At 39.3% G+C, this 19,045-nt stretch overlaps 1 protein-coding gene across 2 annotated transcripts in view; it reads right to left on the bottom strand.

The window, feature by feature from the left end:
- UBE2E2 (ubiquitin conjugating enzyme E2 E2) overlaps positions 1–19,045 on the bottom strand; it is a 381,267-nt gene that overhangs the window by 83,402 nt on the left and 278,820 nt on the right. For both annotated transcript variants that reach the window (XM_047769129.1, XM_047769124.1), the window contains exon 4: positions 6,715–6,847. In XM_047769129.1, the coding sequence (XP_047625085.1) occupies positions 6,715–6,847 (133 nt within the window). The remainder of the gene's footprint in view (positions 1–6,714; positions 6,848–19,045) is intronic.

The raw sequence follows: 19,045 nt of genomic DNA, 5'->3' as shown, positions 1-19,045 counted from the left end.
AAATATGCCTATAGTTTTCTGCTTTTTTATTTTTTAATATCCTAGGCATAAATTTTATCATCCTTTTTGGAAAATACCTACAGGCAGGTACTGTCCCGCCATTACCAAGAAAACAATGCTTTCCAGTAAGAAGGATGAGCGCTGAGATGGAGCATCAGACTGGGGCACGGGTGGCTGGAGATACTAAAACAAACACACTTGACCCTTCTATGTTACCTACTCTCAGATATACAGAGAAGATGCTTTATTTTTTATAAAATATCCAGATCCACAGGGAGAAAGAAAAAGCCAACTTATGAATAGGCCATGTCTATGTATTTCTACCATAAAAACAAAGATCTGACCTGTTACCTAACATGATTCCTTAGGACATATGTTATTGGAGACATATGTTATTGGTTATTTCATGATGTACATGAAACATCAGATACAGTGTGTTACAACTTTTTCAAAGGATTTTTAGCAGAAAATAAATCATATAGGAACAAAACTTATTTCATTATTTTGCTTCTCAATTTTTCAAGTAGACATTAAAATACTTACACATTAGACTATTAAAATTTAAAAAGTGCCAGTTTTGAGCACAGGATATATTCATATATACTCATATAAATTGATATATTCACAAATATGAATATGAAAATGTAATATGCAGTAAGACATAAAACAATTCCTGCTTTATAAATAGATATCTGAATTATAACATTAAAATGTATGTCTAGGAGTTCCCATCCTGGTGCTGTGGAAACAAATCTGACTAGGAACCATGAGGTTGTGGGTTCGATCTCTGGCCTTACTCAGTGGGTTAAGGATCCGGCATTGCTGTGACCTGTGGGGTAGGTCGCAGACACGGCCTGGATCTTGCATTGCTGTGGCTGTGGTGTAGGCCAGCAGCAACAGCTGTGATTAGATCCCTAGCCTGGGAACCTCCATGTGCTGTGGTCTGGCCCTAGAAAGACAAAAAAAAAAAAGTATGTCTGTACTGAAAAAAAAAATACAGTATTAAAAAACTTGGTATAAGTCCTTTACCTCCTTGGTCAGGTGTATTCCCAGGTATTTGATTTTTGGGGGTGCAATTTTAAAAAGTATTGTATTTTTATATTCCTTTTCTAATATTTCATTGTTAGTATACAGAAATACAACTGATTTCTGAATGTTAATCTTATACCCTGCTACTTTGCTGAATTTGTTGATCAGTTCAAATAGTTTTTGGGTTGAGTTCTTAGGGTTTTCTATATGTAGTGTCATGTCATCTGCATACAGTGACAGTTTTACCTCCTCTCTTGCTATTTGGATGCGTTTTATTTCTTTTGTTTGTCTGATTGCTGTGGCTAGGACTTTCAATACCATGTTGAATAACAGTGGTGAGAGTGGATATCCTTGCCTTGTTCCAGATTTTAGTGGGAAGGGTTTCAGCTTTTCTCCATTGGGTATTATATTTGCTGTGTGTTTGTCATAAATGGCTTTGATTACATTCTGTTCCCTTTATACCCAACTTTGGTAAGAGTTTTTATCATGAATGGATGTTGGACTTTGTCAAATGCTTTCTCTGCATCTATGTTGGTGGGAATGAATGTAAGCTGGTACAACTACTATGGAGAACAGTATGGAGATACCTTAGGAATCTATACATAGAACTACCACATGACACAGCAATCCCACTCTTGGCCATATATCCAGACAAAACTTTCCTTAAAAAAGACACATGCACCTGCATGTTCATTGCAGCTCTATTCACAAGAGCCAAGACAATGGAAACAACCCAAATGTCCATCGACAGATGACTGGATTAGGAAGATGTGGTATAATACACAATGGAATATTACTTAGCCATAAAAAAGAATGAAATAATGCCATTTGCAGCAATATGGATGGTACTAGAGACTCTCATCCTGAGTGAAGTAAGTCAGAAAAAGAAAGACAAATACCATATGATATCGCTTATATCTGGAATCTTATATAAGGCACAAATGAACCTTTCCACAGAAAAGAAAATCATGGACTTGGAGAATAGACTTGTGGTTGTCAAGGGGGAGGGGGATGGAGAGGGAGTGGGGTGGATTGGGAGCTTGGGGTTAATGGATGCAAACTATTGCCTTTGGAATGGATTAGCAATGAGATTCTGCTGTGTAGCACTTGGAACTATGTCTAGTCACTTGTGATGGAGCATGATAATGTGCAAAAATAGAATGTGTACATGTATGTGTAACTGGGTCACCATGCTGTACAGTAGAAAAAAAATGTATTGGGGAAATAACTATTAAAAAATAATAATAATATAAAAAAAAGAAAAAAAACCTTGGGGATATACCAGAGATTTACCATGGTTCTCTTTTCAGCCATATAGGTATTATTCCTACATAAAGTTCCTCTAAACAGATATTTTCTCAGAGAAATAACGTAATAGGGAAGAACAAATCTGACTCCATTTAGATCTCTTCTTTTCCTGTGCTTAGTCATGTTGGTTCTGTACCTTTTGTAAAAGAATGTTGCCCATAGCCTGAAATATACATGACAGTCATTCTCAGGGCTCTGACCTTTAAGAATCCACTCATATAGAGATATAAACAGTTGCAGAACAGAGAACAACATCTGTTTTACTGGAGGTTTACAGGAACACAGTGACCTGACCTATGTAGACAGCTACAAGAACAATGGATTCTGACGCCAAGAAGTTTGCACCAACCAATCACACCCCTGCCTTACCTGGCCTTTTAAAGTGCTTTGCTGAAAACACTTGGAGGAGTTTGGGTTTTAGGGGCACAAGCAACCTGTTCTCCTGATTAGCCCTTTAATAAACCTTTTGTGTGTTGGGCACATAAGCTTGCATTTGGTAACAATAATGTTATCATTAGAGGCTAAATATCCAACTAAAGACTTGGCATCAGATACAATGACAATGTTATACAAACAAACATGCTGTAGATTTAGCAAAAGAGGCATAAACATATTAATTAGATAAGAAAATCAATGTACTAAAAATTGTTCAGAGATTCAGCACTTGAAAGTACAACTAGTACCTGACTGATTTAAAACTAGTATACTAAGTTTTATGAACATTGCATACTTCATGAAAAATTTGCTTTGCTTGTTTTATTAGCATGCAGGTGGATTCTGGAAGAAGTGAGTGGAATAGCTCATCTAGGAGTATGAAAAGTTAGACACGAGTCTAGCTACAAAATGATGACGCTCCTGAGGTAGGGGAGGCATCCAGATCATGCCATTGCCCTTTACATGACATATTTGGGTGCCTTAATTTTAGTTTTTGTTTTTGCCACACGTGTAGCATATGCAAGTTCCTGGGCCAGGGGCTAGGGACTGAATCTGAGCTGCAGCTGCAACCTGCCCCATAGTTGCAGCAATGCCAGATCCTTAACCCACTGCGCTGGGCTAGGGACTGAACTGGTGCCTTCACAGTGACCCAAACAGCTGCGGTTGGATTCTTAATCCACTGTGCCACAGCAGGAACTCCTGGATACATTAGTTTTTAAAGGTTCTGAGTCTGAGAGTTTAGGCAAAGGGAGCTCATGGAATCTCATCTTGTCGAGTAGGTTTATGGTACGTATTTGATAATGATGACACAGCAATCAGAGTTATCTGTGAGCCTCTGCTCTCACCAGCAGTTCTCTCTGACACCTACTGCTGCCCTGGCTCATTCTTCAGAGTGCTGGAAAATGCTGCATGAATCAAAATGTGTGGCTAAGGTTGCTGGAAAAGAGCAAAGGATGAAGGCAACAGAGAAATAAAAATAAGACTTGGCCCCAAATATGGTCTATTTAGAGTAATAGGAGAGAAAGGATGGGTGCGTTATTTCCAAATTATTAATCAGTCTTTGGTTTAGTTAACATCTTTCGAGATACTTGCAAACTTTTCCCCTTCAGAGTAACACCTCGGTCTACAAAATCTAATTTCTAAAACTGGTAAATTTGGTGGTGGCAGTTGCTTTGAAAAATTTCCACAGGTTTCTACCAAATGTGCATTTAAACAGTAATTTGATTACCAAAGTTTGATTTTTTTCTTTGTCTTAACAGATTGCCTAAGCAAATTTATCTACTGGAGGGATTTAATTTTTTCTGGCAGTGTTCTTGACAGGTACTAATTCAGCTTTTGTCTTTGAACACTCCCAGTAGAGGGAAGTCCAGTGTCAGAGTTACAGCTATTATTCAAAGGCAGACAGTCCAGCCATGGGTCAGATTTTCATCACACAGAGCTGAAATCTGCTTCCTTGGAACCAATACCCTCCTGCTTCTATTTTTGTCCTATCCAGCCATCCAGGATCAAGTCTAACCCCAACCCACACCAGTTTCTGAAACATCAGAGGACAGATATCACATTTCTCCTAGGTCCTGTTTTCCTAGTAAACATCTCCAGGGTAGCTATGTATAATTCAGTGGAAAGGACATAGTCCCTGGAGGCCGAGTTCAGTAGATTCCTGATTGGGTATTATTAGAAAACCTCTCTAAGCCTCCTCTAAGTTTCCTCTTCTGTGAAAGGGAACATCCCAGCCTTACCAGGGTGTTATGGAGGAGAGATGGGTTGGCACAGAGGGTGCCCAAAACAGTGCTTGACCCAGTGAAGAAACTCAAGAATGCTAATAACTCTTTCCTTCCCCATCTTATTCCTGTTTGTCCTTCTGAAAACAAAGAGCTCAGAAGTGGATGAGGCTCCCCAGATACTGTACGACTGGTCCACAGTTGCAGACTTTGCCTGCAAATATCTCCCTAAGGCTTCAAGAACTTCAAGCTCTCATAGAATTTTACTGAGAAAAAATTGTGTATATGAAGTTAAACGCATTGTTTATATGAAAATAAAGCAACACTCTTTTTCCTATCTTGTATCATGATTTCTTTTTGATCTTTCATAAAATGCTACACATTAAGCTGCTGAAATTCCATCTTGTTTATTCTGGCCCATCTTCAAGTTCATTAAGGTGGCCTTTTTATTTATTTATTTGTTTGTTTGTTTATTTTTGTCTTTTTGCTATTTCTTTGGGCCGCTCCCATGGCATATGGAGGTTCCCAGGCTAGGGGTCAAATCGGAGCTGTAGCCACCAGCCTACGCCAGAGCCACAGCAATGCAGGATCCGAGCCGCATCTGCAACCTACACCACAGCTCACGGCAACGCCGGATCGTCAACCCACTGAGCAAGGGCAGGGATCGAACCCGCAACCTCATGGTTCCTAGTCAGATTCGTTAACCACTGCGCCACGACGGGAACTCCAAGGTGGCCTTTTTAGAAACAGAATTCTTTTTTCTAACCTATCCATTTTCCCTTCTAGCTTGCTTTAATCTCCACAATGCTGTCATGAAGAACCTGGGTGAGCCCACACATTTTCCGAGAAAGATGTTTCATAGAACAGACAAGACCAGGCTTATAAGCAGCACAACTGCCTGGTCTGAAGGGGCTGACAGAGGAAGGTCCTCATGTCAGCAGCAGTGCAACAGGTACCCCAGGTGATGGATGGTCTGGTCCAAAGTAGTAGGAAAAATATGAGGTTCCCACCCAGTAAAAGGAGAAAATAAGGATTAGTTAGTTATACTGTGGTTTCATCACTGAAAACTGACCAAACACAACCCTGGGTGCTGCCAGCCCTATCCACTTGGGATAAAACATACTGTATAATGTTAATAAGAAACATGGGCTTTGGGGCTAGACTTCCTGGGTTTAATTCTGAAACTTTGATTTGCAGGCCCTCTTAGGCTGGGTAAGTTACTCAGTTCCTCTGTGCATTGGTTTCCTATTTGGTTATTACTTTTTGCTTTGATACAAAAACAATATCCAAGCATCAATGGAAAGGAAGAAAGAAAGGAACAGAGAGGAAAATAAGAGGGGATGTGGGAGTGGGGGAGGGAAGCACAGGTAGTCATGCCGAAGGTCTAGGCTGAGTTGTGATTTTTAAACTGTTTACTCTGGCTGACAACTGAAAAAGGTTTTACTTCTCTCCATGTTGAGATGTTCAGGCAGGTCAAGTGAGAATTCTGTCTTGGTGGCCAACAGAAGCAATATCCTCAGCTCTTTTCTCTTCCCAAGTAGAGAATGAATTTAAACTCATCAAATGACTGACTTACACATAATAGAAAGTAATGTGAAGAATTTGTAAAGTATACAATCTTGTCTTAAGTAAAAATTTGCCTATGTTCTGATTACACTGCATTCTTGCACTTTCTTCAATCATTTATGTATGACTTTTCATCAAGCCATCATTTTTATTAATAGACTACTATAAATTCTTCTTTCCTGAATTTTCCTGTTTTAAGTCTCTGTGGATCACATTTTTCATTCTAGAGCATGCAAACATCATGCGAGCAGCTGAGCCATGGAGGCATCAAAACTCAAAGCTCATGGCAGGCAGCCCTGGGCCTGGCCTTGGTGGGGCTTCCTCATGCCTGGTCTGGTCCAGCCCAACCTCTCACTCCTACTTTCACACACTGTCTTATGTTACATTAAAACATATGCCACAGAAAGGAGACATAAAAAAGGATGAGAAAAAGCAATGAACTATGAGTAAAGGGCTGGGGTGAGGGAATAAACAATATTTTTTCACATTCTGTTTCCCTTTATGTACAGGCAGCCCTGGGAAGTTGTCTATGCTAACAGAATAGACATGCACTCCTAGACATGTGTACTGAAGAATATGTTTATCTATCTATCTATATATATATATATAAGCAACAAAATACATTGCTAAAAATGGATGAATACTTCATACTGACCTTAGGGGGTTTAAACGGATAGTCTGGTGAAAAGGTAATGTCAAGAAAGAACACCCCTCCTTCATAGACAGATCCTGGGGGTCCCAATATAGTTGACCTCCATTCATAAATGTTGTCTCCTTTGGGTCCAGCACTGAAATAAGACATACAAATGAAATGTGCTTAGAGATTATATGAAGCTTGGAATTGAAAAAAGAATTTACTTATGGTAACAATAACTGAGCAATTTCATTAAAATACACCAAAGTCAACAGGTTACGTCTATATGATGATTTACTTCTCAATATCATAATATGTTGGTATTACCAAATAAACAGAACCAAGAAGGTTCTGTTTTGCCTTCATCACCCAAAACCTATGAAACAAAAGATTCCATGGACCACAGACCAGAGGTAGGAGAATAAATGTTTAATAAAGGATAAAATTATTTCTGAGGTTCTGAGAAGGGTGATGTAGTCATAGAGTCAAAGAGATAAAATCTCAAAGCCAGACTGCTAGAGAGAAGAAAAAAAAAAGTCTAATCCCTTTGTAAACTAAGAACACAAATGTGGTTCATGGAAACCAGTAAATGTTCATCATTCATAAGACTCAGCTCAAGTATCATATCCCATCTGAATCTTTTCTCTTTCCACTCAGATTCCTTGACAAGGCCAATGCCCCCTCCCCCCCAACAACAACAACAACAAAAAAATCTAGTGTGATATGTGGAAGAGGAGATGCATCATTTGGTTCTATACCTGTGTTTTGTAACTGCTTTTTCCATCCCTCCCGGGAAGCTCTTTGAGGAATAGATTCTGTCTTGTCCTTAGTGCCTAGTAAGTGCATGTTTGTTGGATGATGACGGTGGAGAGAAGCGAGAGAAGCCACATGGCCTCTAGCAGTAAATACATGTCCCCCAGGTGCAGAGAAACCCACTGAGGAAAATAAGGGCCACATGGGTCAACTGCTGAACTGCGTTAATTCTCCCAGGTTAGCAGAAGGCATAGTGAGATTAAATCTCAGCTCTCCAAAGTTCTTGCCACATCAAGCTAATACCTACATCTAGCAGCCAGAGTCCCCTCACTACCTGTGCTAAAGTGGGAGTCCTTGTTAAGGCTTTTGGGAAGATCTTATTGCCAATGAAGATCTGTCTTCTATTCTCTTGTTATTTTGAAATTAGTTCATATCTACAAAAAAATTATTGTTGGGCAGTACATCAAAAAAGAAGGCATCTTAACCATGACAAAGGAGGAAGAATATACAATATACAATTGGGAAAAGACAGCCTCTTCAATACACAATGCTGGGAAAACTGGACAACTACATGTAAAAGAATCAAACTGGTCTACTTTCTCATACCACATAGAAGATTAAACTCACAATGATTAAAAACTTAAATGTAAGACCTAAAACCATAAAACTTCTAGAAGAAAACACAGGCAGTATACTCTCTGACACAGGTCTTAGCAATATTTTTTTGGCTATGTCTCCTCAGGTTAGGGAAACAATAGCAAAAATAAACAAATGGGACTACATCAAACTAAAAAGCTTTTTCCACAGTGAAGGAAACGATCAACAAAATGAAAAGGCAGCTTAACAAACAGGAGAGAGATGTGCAAATAATACATTTGATAAAGGGTTAATATCCAAAATATACAAAGAACTCATACAACTCAACATAAAAAAACCATGCAACTTATTAAAGAATTGGCAGAGGACCTGAATAGATGTTTCTCTAAAGAAGACATACAGATAGCCAACAGGCGCATAAAAATATGATCAACATCACTAACCATGAAATGCAAATCAAACCCACAAAGAGTTATCACGTTGCAGCTGTCAGAATGGCTATCATCAAAAATAAAACAATTAACAAGTGTTGGTGAGATATAAAAAAAGGGAGTCCTTATGCACTGCTGGTGGGAATGTAAACTGGTGCAGCCATTATGAAAAATAGTCTAGAGATTTCTCAAAAAATTAAAAACAGAACTACCATATGATCCAGTAATTCTACTTCTGTGTATTTATCCTAAGCAATGAAAACACTAATTTGAAAAGATACATACACCACAGTGTTCACTGCAACATTAGTTACAATAGTCAAGATATGAAAACAACTTAAGTGCCCACCAATAGGTGAATGGATAAAGAAGATGTGGTACACACACACACACACACACACACACACACACACACACACACACACACACACACACACACACAGAGGAATATTACTGAGCCATAGAAAAGAATGAAATCTTGACATTGGGGACAGGATGGACCTTGAGGGTATTACATTAAGTGACGTAAGTCAGACAGAGAAAAGCAAATGTATGAGTTCACACACATGTAGAATCTAAACAAAGAAACAAAAGAACATATGCAAGAAAAAAGAACAGATTCAGATACAGAGAACAGGTTGTTGCTGGGGGCTGGGGGGAGGGTCAGTGGATGAGAGAAATAGGTGAGGGAGACTAGTAAGAGGTACAAACTTGCAGTTGTAAAATAAATGAGTCAGGTTTGAAATGTACAGTATGGGGAATACAGTCAATAATTACATAATATTTTTACATGGTAACAGATAAAAAAGGAAAAAACACCAAAAAAGCATGCATCTTAACCAAGTTGGGATTATTTTGGGAATGTAAAGATAGTCTAATAATATAAAATTATTAATGTAATTTACTTTTAACACATTAAAGCAGGAAATATGACAGGTGCAAAAAATAGCACTTAGTAGGTTTTAATAACAGCTATCGATGATAAAAATTCCTAGCAAAATTAGAATAGTATGAAACTTCTCTAACCTGATAAAGAGCATATACCCAAAACCTCATAGCAACTATGTATTCAAGGGTAAAATAGTAAAAGCACACCCTTTAAAAATTGAGGGGCACCACACAAGGATGCCAACTATATCCATTTCTAGTCATTACTGTGCCAGAACACATATTCATCGAGGTATGAAAGATGCAAAGAAAAAACAAAAGGTTTATGGACTGGGATGGGAGAAATAAAACTGTTAACAGCATTTGCTGTATTTACGTGTACAGAAAAAACTCCGTAAATTTATTTACAATTCATTAAATTTAATAAAAGCTTATAGTAAACTAGGTGGATATAAGATCAAAAGGCCAATATCAATTGCATGTCAACACACCAACAAATTAGAAAATGTATTTTATTATCATTATTATTTTGGCTGCATCTGCAGCAAGCGGAAGTTCCCAGGCCAGAGACTGAACCCAAGCCACAGCAATGACAAGGCCAAATCCTTAACTGCTAGGCCACCAGGGAACTCTAGAAAATGCATTTTAAAATATCTTTTATAGGAGTTCCTGCTGTGGGAGCAGCCCTAGAAAAGGCAAAAAGACCAATAAATAAATAAATAAATAAATAAATAAAATATCTTTTATAAGTCTTAAAAATATAAGGAACCTATGAATGGACTTCATGAAAAACATAAGATTTTTAGATAAAATTGTGAAACATATTGAAATACTCAAGAAAATTACAAATGAAGACATCAAGTTTACAGGCAGGGCGACAGTTTCCTGGGGATGTCAGTTTCTCCCAAATTGATCCAATGGAATTCTAATCAAAAGTTCAACCATTTTTTATTTTTATTTTTTGTCTTTTTAGGGCTGCATCTGAAGCATTTGGAAATTCCAAGGCTAGAGGTTGAACTGGAGCTGTGGCCGCTGGCCACAGCAATATGGGATCCGAGCCGTGTCTGTGACCTACACCACAGCTCACGGCAACCCTGGATCCTTAACCTACTATGCGAGGCCAGGGATCGAACCAGAGTCCTCATGGATACTAGTCAGTTTTCTTACTGCTGAGCCACAATGGGAACTCTTCAACCGTTTTTTAAAAAATGAAATTTGACAAGTTGATTCTATTTCTTTTTTTGTCTTTTCTAGGGCCACTCCCGAGGCATATGGAGGTTCCCAGGCTAGGGGTCAAATCGGAGCTGTAGCCATCAGCCTACGCCAGAGCCACAGCAACGCGGGATCCGACCTGCGTCTGCAACCTACACCACAGCTCATGGCAACGCTGGGTCCTTAACCCACTGAGCAAGGGCAGGGATCGAACCCGCAACCTCAGGGTTCCTAGTCGGATTCGTTAACCACTGCGCCACGACGGGAACTCCTGACAAGTTGATTCTAAAATGTGTTTGGGGGACAAAGAAGCTCCTCAAACTTTTCCACGAATATATGAAAAATATATCAGAACTGATGGAGCTAAGAAAACAGTTTTGCATCTGGACAATAGGGAAACTAGATTTCTATCTCAATAACTAAGTGCAGATGGATTAAGCACTTACATGCAAAAGTCAAAAGTTTTATTAGAGTTTGGCTAAAGAGAGTAACAAGGCAAGCCATAAACTAAGAAAAGATGTTTGGACCACACAAAATTGATAAAAGTCTAGTGTCCAGAATATACAAATTCCTATCAACCAATAAGAAAAAGACTAATGGCCTACGGCAAACGACACAGATAGGCATTTCCAAAAAGAGGAAATATGAATAGCAATGATCATCTGAAAAATGTTCACTCTCATTAAAATCAGGGAAATGCAGCTTAAAATTGCAATTCAATGCTATTTTACAAAATATATAAGCAAAACTAAATGCCTGACAAAACCAAATGTTGATGAAGATGTGGAAAATCAAGAACACCTATTCATTTCTGATGAGTGTGTCAATCAGAAGGACAAAAATGTGGACTTCCCTAGTTCAGTTGAATGTATATCCTCCTATTACAAGGGAATTGCATTCCTAGGTACACACCCCAGAAACTTTTTACACATGTACAATCATGTTTATGGAAGCACCATTTGAAATAGCAAAATTGGAAACACAAATGTCCACTGAAAGAAAAATGGATAAATTGACTAAAGGAATACTACACAGCAGTGGAAATATATTGATTAACACTGCATGATAAATCTTTAAAAAAATATATTGAAGTATAGTTCATTTACAGTCCTATGTTAATTTCCACAGTATAGCATGGCGATTCAGTTATACACATATATTATTCTTTTTCATAGTCTTTTCCATTATGGTTTATCACAGTTCCCTGTGCTATATGATGGGACCTTTTTGTTTATCCATCCTAAAAATAATAGTTTGTACCTGCTAATCCCAAACTCCCAATCCATCTCTCCCCAACCTGCCTTACCCTTAGCAACCAGAAGTCTATTCTCTATGTCTGGGAGTCTGTTTCTGTTTTGTACATGTAATAATGATAAATCCTAAAAATTATCATTTTGCACAAAAAAGGAAATCTAAAAGGAATATATATGGTATGAGCCTATTTCTACAAAGTAAAAAATAAAGAAGAAAATAAATCATTTTATTTTATTTAAAACAAATTATTAATGGACATATACAAAAAGCTCCAGGGTAGTTTCCTGAGTAGAATCAGAGGCTGGAGAAGCAGTGCACAGAAGCTCAATGGCTCTAGTGATGTTCTATTTCTCAGGATGTGTGGTGGATTCAGGAGCTGTTTTATTTCTAGGCTGCATAATGTACTTAGGTGTTAGACATCTTATATACGTATCAAACTTTCCTATTAAAGTATGCCAAAAAATCTACCAAAGTGCTAGGTGAGAACAATAAGTCACAGCATATGTTCTGTGTGATCCTACTATAAACTAGAAACATAAAACAATATTTTACATAATTTATGGATACAGATCTATGTCAACATCTTTTAACAAATGAACTGGAAGAGCTCCCTAGTGTCTCCGTGGGTTAAGGATCCAGTGTTGTCACTGCTGTGGTGTGGGTTCTATCCGTGGCCTGGGAATTTCTGCATGCTGCAGGTGTGGCCAAAAAGAAAAAGAAAGAAAGCAAAGAAATGAACTGGAAAAATATATCTAAATTCATGTCGGTAGCTGTGCAAGGTACAGGGCAAGCTGGAGGAGGTGATGGGAGGAAACAGATCAGAAGACAGGGATTGAAAGAGAGCTCAATTTTATTCCTAGGGATTTGATCTTTCTTATTTAAAAAAGATACAGTAAAAAAAAAAAAAATCAGTGAGTCAAGTTTATACCAAGGACTATAATACACTGAAAAGTGTGGTACAAGGGACCTGGATCCAGCCTTCCTGCCCCACCTGTCCACTGATCCCCACCTCCTGAAGTGGATGGTGAGGTACAGACTGAATATTCAGGCCAGATGATAACGAAACTTTGCCAACAACAGCACCTTGTTGCTAGACAAGCTCATGCATTCAGATGAATAATACACATGGTTACATCCTGAGCTATAATCAACCCCAATATGAATAGGTTTATTAGAAGCAAGAGCTTAAAAGTAAATTATAGGTTTCTAGTTACATTACTTCAAGGCAGATGAAGAAAATTAGTTTAAAAAATATACACAGGAGGAGTTCCCGTTGTGGCTCAGTGGTAACAAACCTGACTAATATGTACGAAGATGTGGGTCTGATCCCTGGCCTCGCTCAGTGGGTTAAGGGTCTGGCATTGCTGTGGCTGTGGTTGGCAGCTACAGCTCTGATTAGACCCCTAGCCCGGGAACGTCTATACACTGCGGGTGTGCCCCTAAAAAGAAAAAGGAAAAAAACCCAAAGAAACCACACATAGGAAAACACAGCTATGAAACAATGTGAAGAAATGCATGTCCCAAGTATGAAGACAGAATTTATCAGTGACTTTGAGAAATTTTAAGATGTTTTTTCAAAAATGGAAATCACAGTTAGTTATACAATTAAGGAGTCACCAAATCGTGCCACCAAAGAAGGAGCTCTGAAGTAGAGGGCAGGAGATACTTCACAAAGTAGGTAGTATCTGCAAAAAACATATATTTAACTTGTGCCCATACCAAGTTTTATTTGGCTTTCAGTCAGAACTCCAAATTTTATCGCTTCTTTGAAGTCAGTGAGCTGTCTATGCACTTATTAACAGTGGATTAAATAATACAGTTAGTAGTATCACTCTGAGTTGGTTCATGCTACCAAAATGTATCTTTTTGCAAAAATACTAGTAACAAACTATCTGAAAAGCAGAATGGTGTTTTGAAATGCACTTAAAACTAATATTATTTCCTTAATATTCATATTGAGTCTTAGCAATCTGGCTACCACCATCATCTTAGAAATGACCTATTTGTATCACTTATAATCCCAAGCTTATAGCAGTAGTCCCTGAACTACACAGCCTTCTGCCCCACTCTCATTTTAACATGTTCCAGTTGAGAAGCTCTGGGTGTAAAAGTCCAAAACCGTGTTGGACAATATGGTGGCCACGTAGCCACTGAGCACTTGAAATGTAGCTAGTACAAAATAAGATGTGCTATCATGAAAAGGTGTTCAACATCACTAATTTCCAGGAAAATGCAAATCAAAGCCAAATGAGATATCACCTCACACCTGTCAGAATGGCTCTCAACAAAAAGAAAACACTTAACAAATGTTGGCAAGGATGTGGAGAAAAGGGAACTCTTGTGCACTGTTGGTGAGAAGGTAAACTGGTTCAGCCACTATGGAAAACAGAATGGAGGCTCCTCAAAAAACTAAAAATGAACTGCCACATGACACAGTAACTCCACTCCCGGGTATATACATTAAAAAAAAAAAACCCAAAAAAACACTAATTTGAAAAGATACACACACCCCAGTGTTCACTGTAGCATTATTTACAACAGCCAAAATATGGAAGCAACCCAATGGATAAGGAGATGTGATGCGCGCATGTGAACACACACACACACACACATACACACACACACACAGGAATACTACTCAGCCATGTAAAAAGAATGAAATTTTACCATTTGTAGCAAACGGATGGACCTGGGGGGCATTACAATAAGTGAAATAAGTCAGAGAAAAACAAATACTGTATGATATTACTTACATGTGGAATCTAAATACAGACTAGTGAATATACCAAAAAAGAAGCAGACTCACTTATATAGAGAACAAACTAGAGGTTACCAGTGGGGGGAGGGGCAATATGTGGGTGGAGTTGGGGGAGGCACAAACTATTAAGTATAAGATAGGCTCAGGGATGTATTGTACAACATGAGGAATATAGCCAATATTTGCAATAACTTCAAGTGGAAAATAATCTTTAGAAAATGTATAAAAATTTTTAAAAATTTAAAAAGAATATATTGCATAGCACAGGGAATATAGCCACTATTTTATAATAACTATACATGAAGTATAGCCTTTAAAAATTGTGAATCACCATGTCATACACCTGAAACTTTAATATTATATATCAATTATACCTCAATTAAAAAAGGAAAAAAAAAAGAATTTACAGTGCAAGAAAAAGACTATGTAATACCAGAAAAAAAATTAAGATGTGCCGTGAATGTAAAATACATACCACATTTTAGTGACAATGTAAAAGAAAGCAAAATGTGTCAAAATTTTTGTTAGGCACGTGTTGAAATAATATTTGAGGTATATTGGGCCAAAAATTTACTAAAATTAACTTCATCTACTTTTAAAATGTGGCTACTAAAAAATGTTAAGTTATACATGCGCTCACAGGATATTTCTATTCAACAGAGCTGTTTTGGAGCAGCACTGTCCAATCAACCTTTCTGTGATAATGGAAATCTTCCAGTTCTTATTCTTATCTGATACGACAACCACAAGCTACAAGTGGCCATTTGGCACGTGAAATGAGGCTAATGAGAATGAGGAAGTGGATTTTCCATCTCATTTATTTTTAATGAATTTAAATCCAAAGAGCTCCATGTGGCTAATGGTCACATACACTTGACAGTGAAGATCCATAATGACCAGATTTTTTTTTTAATATGGCAGAGTTATTTTGGACTATACAAAATGGAATTACAGGCATTCATTTATTTTGGACCAAAAAAGTGAAAAGCACATGCTGCAGTCTGTCTCCTACTTTTAATGATCACTTCTGTCTTAAAATGATCAAACGAAAAGTTGGTGTTAGAGGACATCTACAGTATAGAGCAGTTGTGATGCCCGAGGACAGGCTCACGGCCACGTTTGCCTGTCTCAGTCCTAGCCCTGCACTGAGCACCTACATGACCCTGGGTCAATGTGTCATCTCTCAGTGTCTTAGTTTTCTCATCTGCAAAATTGGGCCATTCCAGAACCAATCTGGTGGAGCTTTTTTGAAGTTTTAGTAGAACTGTACTCACAAAGCCTGGAAAATGGGACCTCTAAGGGCCCAAAGAGTGAGCCTCCAAATGTTAGCTGCTACTGTGGTGGTGTCTGTGGAAGGTACAGGTGTTCTCCAGCACACTCAAAAGGTTAATTGCCCAGTGGTTTTTGGGTTTTTTTTTTGTTTGTTTTTTCGTCTTTCTAGGGTCAAACCTGTGGTATATGGAGGTTCCCAGGCTAGGGGTCGAATCAGAGCTGTAGCTGCCGGCCTACATCACAGCCACAGCAATGTGGGATCTGAGCCGCATCTTTGACCTACACCACAGCTCACAGCAACGCCAGATCCTTAACCCCCTGAGTGAGGCCCGGGATCAAACCTGAGTCTTCATGGATGCCAGTCAGATTTGTTCCTCCTGAGCCACGATGAGAACTCCTGCCTGGTGGTTTTTAACAGAAGTTTCAAGATCCTAGGAGTAGAAAACAGGGGACCAAGACCTGTGCACAACTAATGGTAATCCCGGTGTTCCCTGGTGGCCAAGCAGTTAAGGATCTGGCATTGTCACTGCTATGGTGTGGGTTCAACCCCTGGCCCAGGAACTTCTGCATGCCCTGGATACAGCACTCCCCCCCCCCCAAAAAAAAAAGAAAAGGAACTCCTCCTCCCTACCTAGCAACCTAGTCTTAACATTTTATATAGAAGAAAAATCAACACAGTCAAGTTAAATTTCAAAATAAAATGAAATTTAATAAATCTATTCAAATGTAAATATCAGTTCACAAATTACAAACTAGTTGAATGGCCCAAGTTGCAGCTTAGAGGAAGTCTTTTTAGAGAACCAGCATTATAGGCTGTGTTCAGCTTTCCAAGCTGCCGTCTACAGTGGAAGAACTCATATGTATATGAAATACTTCACATTTACAATAAACATAATGAAAAGGATCAAGTGCTTGATGTCTTTATTTAAGATCATAAGATGCTTTATATATATCTGAATACTTTCAATGTGCTGTGCTACAGTTGTGACCCTAAGACCAAGAGTTTTTAGTTGTGCTTACTGCCTTTTCATTGACTGCTGACTCCGAGACAGGTAAGAGGAAGGATGCCCGGGCAAGGCTGGGTTCCTGGCTCCCCAGGACAAGGGATCTGTCTCTGAGAGAATCTCTGACCTGAAATCGACAAGGACAGGATGGTGAGGGGAACCTGGGACAAGGGGCTTCTCAGGAACCCTGGCAATCCCTGCTTCTATGTCAGACTCCACTGAGCTGACTTCAGCCCTTCCATCAGGGAAGCACACTGTCCACGCACAGATGACATGCTGCACTGATGTCCAAAGTCCCTCTGGAAGTAAACTGCTGCAGGAATTTTGAGCTTCTGGGATTTTGACACAATGTGTTTCTCTAGTATCAGACTGGAAGGAAAGGGGAGTTCCTGGTTCCCATGCCTTAAAAGAAAATATAAAGGCAAGGCTCAGATCAATTGCAGATAAGGATAGAAAGAAAGGCAGTTGAAGAGGGGAAATACCACAAAACTGACTGAATGAAATGAGAAAAAAAACACATGGGGGTGGGGAGATTTAAGGGGGAAAATGTTTTCAGTATCCTCAAGGCCATACTCTGACCTATTTGTTGCTAAAGCCAACAGCACTTTTCATCTGTTTTTTATGAAAAATCTCTGCAGCTTCCATCCCGATTCCTGAAAACTCTCTTCCCTAGTTATCTCTCCAGGAGTCTCCCTCTGAAAGGGTGAGTCCTCTGTCCTCATCAATGACACTTCCTTCATGTCTGTCCCCCCAGGGGCTCTACCCTGAGCCACCTTGTTTTCTCACCTTCCATCTGGGGAATCTCTTATCTACCTTGCACAAGCAACCTACCAAATACTGGTGGACTCTCTAACCAGGCCAGAAACCTGAGACTCAACCTGAACCATGCTTCCTCCTTCTCTTCTCCTCTAAGTTCCTCAAAGTCCTTAATTTCTTCATCATTTGTCTACTGGCTACATCTGCTCTTAGATGATGATAGCATTACCATCCTGGGTGGTTTCCTCACCCCCAGTTTTATTTTCCTAGAATCCATTCACCAAAGTGCAGATAGGGCAATCTCCAGAAAACCTTTTATTATTTATTTATTTATTATTTTGCTTTTTACTGTCATACCCGCGGCATATGGGAGTTCCCAGGCTAGCGGTCTAATCGGAGCTACAGCTGCAGGCCTATGCCACAGCCACAGTAACATGGGATCCAAGCTGTGTTTGTGATCTACACCACAGCTCACAGCAACGCTGGATCCTTAACCCACTGAGTGAGGCGTGGGATCAAACCTGCAACCTCATGGATCCTAGTCAAGTTCGTTAACCACTGAGCCACGAAGGTAACTCCTCCTATTTTCAAATTTTATTTTAGGGCCACACCTGCGGCATATGGAGGTTCTCAGGCTAGGGATTGAATTGGAGCTGTAGCCACCAGCCTACACCACAGCAACACGGGACCTGAGCCGTGTCTGCAAACTACACTGGATTCTTAATCCACTGAGCAAGGCCAGGAATGGAACCTGTGTCCTCATGGATGGTAGTCAGATTCATTTCTGCTGAGCCACGACTGGAACTCCCAGAAAACCTTTTAAATGGGATCCTGTTTCCCTGCTTCTTAGTAACTTCAAGATCAAGCCCTGACTCCTTTGTAGAGTACAAACCCATCCGTAAGGATCTGACTTCTGCTTACATCTCTGGCCTGATCCTTTTTGCACTCCCTTCTTTTCCAACCCTACCTGCCAATCACACCAGAATTATTGGAGAACCACCACCAGGGCTGAGCTCTTGTTTTTGTTTTTGTTTTTTTTTTTTTGGCCATGCCTGTGGCATGTGGAAGTTGCAGGGCCAGGGATCAAACCCAAGCCACAACAGTGAACTGAACCTGCAAGGCCACCAGGGAACTCCTTTTCCTTGGCTTGTGGATAAGATGCTATGTAGGTCTCACCTTTCTATTTGTCTTTTAGGTCTTAACTTGAATGTTGAGAAAACAATCCAGGATGCAGCTATTGAGAGGACAAATGGAGAATGGTACTTCACAAATCCCTGATGGTCCCTGTGTTTGCAGTCAGTACTTTTTTTCTAAAAGACCAATACCGTCAAGGTCTACCATAACATCTAAGTCAGTCAGGATACAGTGATGCTGATAGAAAAGACCCATCATGTAAGCAGAACTGGGCTGTTATTATTCCTGCCTTC

Source organism: Phacochoerus africanus, chromosome 1 (assembly GCF_016906955.1).
Source record: "Phacochoerus africanus isolate WHEZ1 chromosome 1, ROS_Pafr_v1, whole genome shotgun sequence".
Taxonomy (NCBI): Eukaryota; Metazoa; Chordata; class Mammalia; order Artiodactyla; family Suidae; genus Phacochoerus; species Phacochoerus africanus.
This window is presented reverse-complemented; position numbering and strand designations above follow the sequence as displayed.